This window comes from Neolamprologus multifasciatus, chromosome 15 (assembly GCF_963576455.1).
Source record: "Neolamprologus multifasciatus chromosome 15, fNeoMul1.2, whole genome shotgun sequence".
NCBI lineage: Eukaryota > Metazoa > Chordata > Actinopteri > Cichliformes > Cichlidae > Neolamprologus > Neolamprologus multifasciatus.
Genome location: NC_140453.1, coordinates 34,339,698 through 34,349,444, shown reverse-complemented (window position 1 = coordinate 34,349,444; position 9,747 = coordinate 34,339,698). Strand labels below are relative to the sequence as shown.

General features: G+C 42.8%; 1 protein-coding gene across 2 annotated transcripts; it reads right to left on the bottom strand.

Moving 5' to 3' along the window:
• Positions 1-296: 296 nt before the first annotated feature.
• LOC146502518 (mediator of RNA polymerase II transcription subunit 26) lies at positions 297-9,148 on the bottom strand. 2 transcript variants are annotated; one of them, XM_085132573.1, is made up of 3 exons: positions 8,774-9,148; positions 3,511-3,588; positions 297-3,404 (listed from the first exon to the last, which is right to left on the bottom strand). In XM_085132573.1, the coding sequence occupies exons 1-3, from the start codon at positions 8,843-8,845 to the stop codon at positions 1,827-1,829; spliced, it is 1,728 nt and encodes a 575-aa protein (XP_084988699.1). In that variant the 5' UTR covers positions 8,846-9,148; the 3' UTR covers positions 297-1,826. The 2 variants fall into 2 exon arrangements, with proteins under 2 accessions (XP_084988699.1, XP_084988701.1); XM_085132575.1 differs by having other exon boundaries at positions 3,511-3,585; positions 8,774-9,147.
• Between the last annotated feature and the right edge of the window lie 599 nt (positions 9,149-9,747).

The following is a 9,747-nucleotide window of genomic DNA, read 5'->3' as shown; positions in this document are numbered from 1 at the left end:
GCCAGTTTTTTTTGTTTTTTTTTTTAACTAAATGATGAATCAGATCAGTTCCTTTCCATTTATAGAGGACAGTATCAGTTAATTTTTAATAGGAACTGTCCAGTTATATTATGAAAATATCATGGAAATCGTTTCTCTTAGTGATGAATGGAAATGTACATAAGTGATTTACATGCACAGACAGTACTGAACTTGTTCTGGATTTAATTGGTCAGGAACATCAGTAACAGGAAAAAAAGGGAGTGAGTGTGGGTGTGAGTGGGGGGGGGGTGGTTAAAGAGATGACATAATAACAATTCCTTCATTTTCTTTTTATTAACACATTACATGTCCATTGAAAAGGACTAGGTAGCAAATATATTGTCTTTTGCATTCAAATGAACACAAAAGGATCATACCTGTACATTCACTAAGGCTCTGTCTTTAGGGAAAACACGGGTTTCCATAAGGCAAATAATATTTAAAGGAATGCTATTAAGTATTATCCAGCATGTCAATTTATTTCTCACTTCTTCCTGACAGTACAAGGATGCAAGCTGGTAGCACAATCTGCTCTGCCGTGCTGATTCATATTTTACAACCTTAATACACAGTAAAGGGAAAAGGCAAGCCCAAAAAAAATAAAAGTACACAGTATCAGGATGTGTTATTTGAGTGTGTAAAGTACAGCATGTTGATGGATCAGTAGGTAAAGTCTGGAATGTCACTTAGTGAACTGATTCCTAACCCTATTATGACACTGCAACAGATGAGATGCAAAAGTGTTGTCAAATCCCAAACCATCAATGAATCTGGCCCCTCATTTTAATGTCAGCTACACATCTGTAAAATCTTGCACTACTGTGACGTTGCCGCTTTGACAGCATTTGCCTACAGATTGATAAACGCCGCCAAAACAGCCAAAGCCACGTTTGTGTTAGTTCCTGTGACGGTAGGTGTCTTCGAGATCACACAACACCATAGCAGCCTCACTGTTGTTGCTTGCAACAAAAAAAAAAAAATAACAAGATGATTCAATACAGTTTAAACATGTATGCAAATCTCAATATGTAAATAAATATACATAACAGCCAAATTTCTCTATCAGCTTGTATGCAAGCCTTCTCCCCCTCTCACCACAAACAGTGGTCACATCTGGAAGTTTCACATCACATTAAAGAGCAAACAAGAAAAATATTCAAATGTTTTAAAACCGATCCGTCGGTTCAATCTGCTAAAAGTTACAACGAGAGGCAGGCGTGCGGCTGCGGGAAGCAGCAGTTTTAATTTTAAGAGCTCAAACGCTTTGTTCAAAAAGCATGAACAAACGTTCCAATTATGTATCGTGCTACTGCCTGCTGACAAAAGCAACAACCCTGATTTAGTCGGTTAATGCATAAAAATTACATAATAACAATTAAAAAAAAACTATGAATGACTGCATGAAATGCAATAAAGTCACATTCTGTGAGGCATGTGGATAGAATAAGATAACTTAAGATGGATAAAATGCATCTGTATATTTAATCTCCTCTCCAGTATAGAAACTCGTGGGTATCAGAGCCGCTTGTCTCCCTGCTTTGTAAACTCACTCTGTACACACATTGACATCTAAACAGTCAAAGATGCATAGCCTTTCCCCTTCACACTGTCCTCACGTTTTGTTCAGACTTTTTCAAAATAAAACACTGATTACACCTCCTGTGCTCCAACAAACACTCGAGCAGGCAGCGTATTTACTCCAACAGCAGCATACACGGTGAAGAAGAGTCTTCACGCATCCCGGCCCGCTCTGCCGCGCAGGGAAGGCAAGGATCGATGTCTCATTTACCGACCTGACTTCAGTTTCAATCCAGGCAGACGTAGGGCAGTATGTTCAGCCTGCTCTCATCTCCGTGCGGGTCCAAGGAGATGCACTCGGTCCAGTCGTACCATTTATCCATTGTGTCATAGCAACCATTTACCCCGGACCAGTGCTGTGTGTGTAACCTGCTCAGGTCTTTGCCATTCACCTCTCTGCTGACTCCAGGGATCTCTCCAGGTGGCGAGTCTGAAACCAGCGTGTGTGTTTTCTTAGCATCTTTGCTCCGGTGCTCCTCCTTCTTCAGGAACTCTGACATGAAAAAGTGTGCACCGGGGGTGTGCGCGCCCGACGACGTCAGCACATTGCTTTGCTGGCTAAGGTACGACTGGATGATTTCGCTCCTCGACAGCTCTTTCCAGTCCGTCTGCTGGAAAGGACTGGGAGGAACTGGTGGATTTTGCTTCGGCTGTTCTGACCAGTTATTCTCAGGTTTGTGATTCGGTCTGTCCTCGCCCTCTGGGAAAGAATCCTTCTGGAAGGAGGTTTTAATCTGTCCCGTTACAGGATCGAACGTCAGCCTCCTGTCTTTTAACCTCACTGGTTTTGTTCTGTCTTCTACAGTCAGCCCTTCTAAATTAACAGAGTAATCCTTAGGTCTGTATTTCTGTCTTTTTCTTTTCCCTGTATTAAAAGAAGGACCCTCATCTTCCAGACTCTCCACGCCACTGCAGGGGGTGACAGTGGAGCCGTGGAGAGACATACTAGGAGGCAGGTGGTGAGAGTCCAAATCAGCAGACCCTGAACCGTCGGTGTGAAAACCCTGAACAGATGCGCTGAAAGGCTGAGGAGGCAGTCCGAGCCCAGAGTTATCTACAGCCACAGGTCTCACGCTGGGGGTAGGAATACTCTGTGCTTGGGGTGCAGTTTGTTTCACAACAGCTTCCTGTTTTAGAGTCTGAGGACTGTGCAAGGAACAGCGTGGGCTTCTGGGTCGACACTTTCCCCCAGAGGCAGCTTGCTCCTGTCTGGCTTGCTGCTGCAGAACTGATGCTTTTAGCAAAGAGGAAGTGCTAGGAGGCTTGCTGCATCCTGGGAAATTTGAGTGAGGTTTTACAGCATGAACAGGGATTTTATTCAGCTTGTCGTTGTCCAAAGCCTCAGGAATGTCCCTGTCCAAAGACTGATGTGCACGAATATCTGCAAAAATTTCTGTGCCGGCACCAATTCCATTGGTTTGCAGCTGCTTTGAGTTTTGGATTTTATCATTAAGAGTTGTTTTGGGTATCTTTGCTGGTAAAATCGGTCCTTCCTTCTGCTCGCCCTTGCGTTTTTTGTTGCTCGGTTTTTCCACTCTCAGGGAGCAGTTGTTGAAATCATTTCTGTTCTTCAACTCTGGGCCCGTTTTACCCGACGGTGGGTTGGCGGCTGGAGCAGAGATGCAAGGATGAGCACCGCCAATGGAAGACCATGACGCGCCGGTGCCGCCTTTTGACAACACCTCAACCTTCCCTGGTTCGATTAGCTTCTGCCAGTTCCTCAGAAGCTTCTTGGCTCTCTTTGCGAGGTCCTCGTTTTTGGTTTTCTTCCGGACGTCGTTGATGAGCTTGCCCAGGCGGGTTTCCTTTAAGAGGAGATAAGATTGATGATTGTTTAACAGCGGATGAAACTTGACTGCTAAAAAGCTGCATTTGATTGCTTTATTTGCTGATGGCACTGTTGTAACTTACCTCCAGTGCTTCTTTGGTGATAGGATATTTCTCCAAAAAGGAGATGACCTCCACGACGACCACCATGTTGCATATCTGCTGGAAAAGAAAGACCAATTATATACAAAAATACTGAGAGATAGGGGTGGGCGGTAAAAACGGTATACGGTAGAAACGATATAAATTTGGCCAACGGTAGAGATTTTGACTATACCGCTCTACCGCGATAGCGCATGTTGATGGTGTCAACAAGCTGCGCCTGTTTTGGTCGAAAGCATTGCAACAGCTGCAAACAACATCATCTGCAAATTATGCCTGGCGACAGTAACAGCAAAGAGACGAAACACTTTTGGAATATGGGGAAAGCCAAAAACTGCGCTTCCTCCACTTACCTACCGTTGATTCATCAATGCTGAATTCTCTCGCAGCTGCTCTATTCCCATGTTGTTGCAGTATTAACCTCAGTGGTTCTCCTGACTGAAGTTTGGTCCGTTTATAGCATCCTGCCATGCAATTGCATTTGTCCCTAACCACCAGAAACCCTCACGTTAACTTTTATTAAGTGGGAAAAAGTTTGTGTTCATCCCTCAGCTTCACTGTGCTAATGTTATGCTAACGTGGCTGTTTTGCTAGCGATCACATAGGACATATATATGATATTATATATCAGCTAGTCCGACTTCAGTAACCCTACAAAAGTCACCGCTGTTTAGTTTTCTGTCTTCATTTATGTTGGAAGTGATAGCAGAGCTGTACGTTTTAATTTTTTCAGACATCGCTCAGTCAGAACATGCTATATCATGTTTAGGTGGAAGCTAGGGTTGCCAACCGTCCCTTAAAAAACGGAATCGTCCCGTATTTAGAAACAAAAGTACACGTCCCGTATTGAGCTAATAAGGGACGCACTTTGTCCCGTAATACAGTGAGAATCAAAAGTAGTCTATAAGTTTTAATGTAATTAACGCTTTGTTTGAAACCATAATTCCCAGCCCCGCCCCTGCTTTGTGACCAATGAGCTGACAGCACACTTATGACAATTCGAGTATGACAATTCAGATTACCGCTCATCTCATTGGTTGAGGAAAGGTCGCTTGCGGAGAAAATACCGGAAGACAACAGATGACCACAACAAAAAGCATGGCCAACAGGGAAATAAACGCCGACACTGCGGTGCAAGTCTCAGACGACAGCACACCTGAAGCTGGGCAAACACTGCGATTTTCAAACTGCACGATTGGCTCGCATGGGTTATAAGTTCGTAGGTCACGATGCAGGGTCTCACACTATACCGCCCGATGCTCTGATGCGACCTGAGTCACACTGTGCCTCCATAAAATGAAGGTTATAACAGAAAATCTGTCGCTCGCTCTCCCTCTCTGTCTTTCACTCACACAGACACACACCGCCATCAACATTGCTAAATTACTAATGACAAACATGATCAGGCAGCTGTGATTGAGCAGCAATGTAAATCCAACTATTTTCACGGTTGTTGTGGTCGTGATAATTTGGTGATGCCACATCGAAAAGGCTCGGATGAGCTTTCCAAAGTTCTACAAGTTGTGCCTCCATCGCTTGTGTCCAGATCACACGCTGCACAGCCGTGCTGCTCCGTCTTTTTCACCGACGTTTACGTGTTTGCGCATGAGCAGTGTGAGCGGCTGCGGTGACACCCTCACGAGCGATTGATGATCGGGAGCTGGTCGTGAGGTGTTAATCGCTTCTCGTTACCCCACGTATACTACACTATGCACGATGAAGGCCAAAATCGGGCCGATCACGACTCAAAAATCGGCTCAAAATGGGCCAAAAATCGCACAGTGTGAGCCAGGCATTAGACCAGCAATGTTTGTGCCTCTCAGAGAAAGAAAAAAAGGCTGCAAAAGTGCAGGGAAGAATGGGAAAAGGAAAACACCTGGCTGGAAAAGTTCACGATAACACCTATAAAGCGCACTTTTTCCATAGGCATGCTTCTAATGGTGGGCACATGAAGAACATGAGGGGCGTGAAAGCTCGGGGAACCCTTAACCAATTTTTGTCTACCAGGCCACGGCAGAACCAGATATGGTATGTAAACACTGGTTTGTTTGTTTTTAAACCCTCTGGTTAAGGTTAAAATGGGCATGTGCAGTGAATATCAGCGCTATGTGGCCAGAAGTGTGATAATATAATTTATTTTGTGTAATAAACAACTGCAAGGATAGATGATTACAACAAATAGATGAGTAATACATAAAAGTAATACATAGATGAATAATGATGATGAGTTATGATGCGTAATCATGGGAACAAGTGGGTTTACAAACGGGAGCAAAAGCTGAAATAATGCCTCTGCTGAAGCCAATTGCACTAAATGCACTAAATGTGCACTGTTACAAGAATATTTTTCTTTCTATTATTTTCTATTAATTTATATAATTTTAAGTTAAGCAGGACAGAGTTCTTTTAAAGAAAGATTTACTTTTATTATCAAAAGTTAAGCATGACAATAAAACAGAGACCTGTTTTATTGTGTTAATGTTGTCATTTTGAGCTAAAAATAAATGGCTAAATGATTTTTGTTTCCCATGTGTTGATATCACAAAGGATACGCATCTACTTAAATCAAATTCAAGTCAAATGGTTAAAAAAAATAATTTCACACACAAAAAAAGAGCTAAAAAATTCACCACACTGGGAAGGGTGAAGACAACTGGGTCGCCCGGCCCTGGCCACGAGGTGTCCCTTATTTATTTCTCAGGGAGTTGGCAACCCTAGTGGAAGCTAGCGAGCTAACTTCCTGCTCCGTTAAATTTAATAACTTCTGTTTTCATGGATGCCTGGATGTTAAACTTAACCTGTTAAAGCAGCAACGCTGATCATTTTATTAAAGATGAAAGAATTTAGACAGTTTTTAACTCTCAGTGATGCCGCAGTGTTCGTTTGACTTTGGGACCCGAAAAAGACGGAGTTTAGGACCCAGATTACTACGCGAGACTCCTGACTACGGTAGCCGTAATGTTCCAACAATCCATCAGGCGTTGCGGCTTCATAGCTGACCAAAGTCGTACTAAAACATTTTTTGACAGATTTCTGAGCGCTGTGTAACACATAAAATCGGTTCGAGGTCAGTAAGCACAACCAGAATTCATACATAAGGCACACTGTCGATTTTTGAGAAAATTAAAGGATTTTAAGTGTGCCTTACAGTGTGTAAAATACGTTATACAGAAGAAAAAAATATATATCGTGATATATATTGTTACCGCACATGCTTCAAATTATATCGTGATATGGATTTTAAGCCATATCGCCCAGCCCTACTGAGAGATCACAAAAACAGCATTAAAGGAAGACATGTCTGTATCTAGATGTTGCCACTCCACTAAACACATTCCTCAGAAGGGAAAAAAAGAACTTATCAAAAGGTCGAGAAATCATTTGAATAAACTTTCAAATGTGCACCTGTACGTTTAGAAAACATTTACTAGTTTCAGGCTCAGTTTGTCAAAACGAGAAAGCATGCAAATGTGCCGTTTTGGTCCACCAAAATAGTAGAAAGTCCACGTATTCAGATGATTGTTGTCTTTAATCTGCAGCCACTTCTGCAATGATCAACAATGTGGTTATTGGTTAACATGTCGCAGCGGAGGATTTCCTTTGCAAAGCCAAAGCCTGACTCTAGCTGTAGTGTGCCTGCGATCAAACTTATGACATTAAAAAAACCAGATTGAAAAACGTTGAGTGAGGAGTTGTTGGCAAAAATGTAACAAGCAGATGCTTCTGGAATAAAATGCTTTACATCACTGTGGACCACAAGCCCTGACTTCTGATTAATGCAGTGAATCAAGGTCAGGTCTGCTGTTGCGTTTGCATTACATGTCATTTACTGTGTGGTCGTCTCCCGGTGTTTTATATTTGGTGCCAGCCGATAGAAACTAATTTTCCGTCCTAGTGGAAAATTCTCTTTGTTGTGGTCAGTTTTATTTGGTGGCAAGCTTTTCTTTGTACATTCTCTCACATCCATCCAAGCAGTTTCAGCAGTCTGCCAACATTTGTGAATCTTTATACTGAACCTATGATTATTATTCTTCATACTATGGCGACGCATCTGAACAGGCCAATGGCAATAGTTGTGTCAGCTAACATGTAGTTACATTTCTTGCGAGGTGCACATCAGGTTACAGCATTGATATCCTGCTGAAGCAGAAATCAGGTGTAAACTGTGTGTGGGATGCTGGGCATTTCGAGGCTTTCTGGCAGGTTGTCACAGAGAGCACCCCCAGTGCATGACTGCAGGTAAGTATGTTGAAATAAGAAATTGTAGCTAGGGATGTCAAACTTATTTTACATTGTGGGCCACACACTGCCCAGTTTGATCTAAAGCGGGCCAAACCAGTGAAACCTCTCTTTCTGTCGGTGTAAAGAAGTTTAGCTAAACATTTAATCCCATTTAATAAAGAAATGCTGCTGCAGTAAATGAAATGCACCTATCAGCATGTCTAAAATTACAGAAAAGGATCGTTCACCCTCCACCAGGCAACCACCTTAATTATTTTAGGTGTAGTATGAATGACAACAGGGGAGGTGCTTTATCAGTAGGACAAGCTGTAAAACTCATGAAAACACAGTTAAAAGCCCTCCTTCACATTTTCCAAAACCATCCAGTTTGGCCGGATTGGAATCTTTGCTGACCGATTCTGGCCCCTGGGCCTTATTTTGACACCCCAGGCATCAGGCATGTGTTGGACACTCAGCAGTAACATACTAGGAGTACTTAAATGACACTGTAAACAACAACAGCTCTGAATCCATTTGTTTGTAATGGTCGCTGGTGCTGGGTAGCTCAATGAGAAGCCATACATGTTTGTAGGTTGCTGCCTAACTCGGCTTGGTTGTTTATACTGCTGTAACACACCTAAAGTAATCCCGGGGTCATCTTAGATAAAGGCGTTACAAACGTCTGAGCCCTGCTGGAGGTCTCCTCTCGGCAGAGCCTCTGTGTCTAAAGGAAACTTGCACTACATTCAGCACGTCCCCCTCTCTTGTCCTGATGAACTCTAATGTAAGTGCACACAATTGTCGCCAGCATCAACTTAACCGGGCTCTGGCACGCCTGCTTCATCACTCACTTTCGCTAACTAGACGTTAGCCAGCAAATTAGCAAGCAAATACTAAGTGTCCAGACGCTGAATGCCTCCACTCTGTCAGTTCCCCTATAGCGACTCGAGGCCACCAGCTCGACCACCATTGTCTGCTCTTCTCCACCCAGTTAATTCCGCTTAAAACCAGTGGACATACTCACATTGCTCTGGCCGTCGATGGCCTGTAGCAGCCGGTCTCTCATCACCTGCGGAGTGGCTGTAGCCGCTGTCATCGCCTGGCGGTGTCGCGGATCGGGACGGAGACAGACAGCAGAATCCCCCGAAGAGCCGGCGATGGGAAACCCGCCGACACTCACAACTCCGACGGAAGCTCCCCCGAAGCAGCGGGCATCATGCTTTATGATGCTTCTGTCTTTGTTTCCAATCGCCACCCTCACCTGTTTGGTACCGCTAACTGCAGGAGACAGAACACCCTCTCCGGGAATCGGCTACCCCCTCGGCTGGTAGCCGCCTCCTTCTCGGCCTTCTCACCGAGCTTTTTGTGAGGCAGCAGAGCATTGTGGGTAATCTTTACGTAACCGGCTTCGACCCGCGTCAAGTCCACGTGCTCGCAGCAAGCTGTAAATGTAACAAACAAAAAAAGAAAGACAATAAAACCGGAAAGGTGGTGTTGTCCATAAAACCCATCCTAAGAAATCGATTAGAGCAGCTGTCATTAAAACAAGGATATATACATATTCTGGAAATCTATCAAATGAGTTTAAAAGAAAAAAACTATATTATTTATTACAATCATAAGAAACTGAATTCATGTCAATCCAATGACTTCTCTTAGAAGTCAGGAATTATATTAATAAAACATAACATTCAACCACTAAAACCATTTTTTCTACACAGGAATGCAAGTAAATATCTGTATTTTGTATCTTATCGTATCTTAATTAACTGCTACTACTAATAATAATGACAATAATATTGTGCTTTACTGTTTCAATAAATTTGGAAATTTATGTAAAACAATAATTATATTTTAGCTTTAAATACATTCTGTTAGATTAATCATGACAGAAGCATAACAAATGGAAATGACAAATACTGTTAGAGCATCTGTGTAATAAACCTTATACTAGGCGGTGGTCTAATAAATTTAAAGCGAGACTGTGCTGTATATAAA

Coding starts and splice junctions, on each gene's coding strand:
- LOC146502518 (XM_085132573.1), bottom strand. CDS start 8,845: ATGACAGCGGCTACAGCCACTCCGCAGGTGATGAGAGACCGGCTGCTA. Junction 3,589..8,773: donor CCATCGACGGCCAGAGCAAT/GTGAGTATGTCC, acceptor TTTCTTTTCCAG/CAGATATGCAACATGGTGGT. Junction 3,405..3,510: donor TCACCAAAGAAGCACTGGAG/GTAAGTTACAAC, acceptor CTCCTCTTAAAG/GAAACCCGCCTGGGCAAGCT.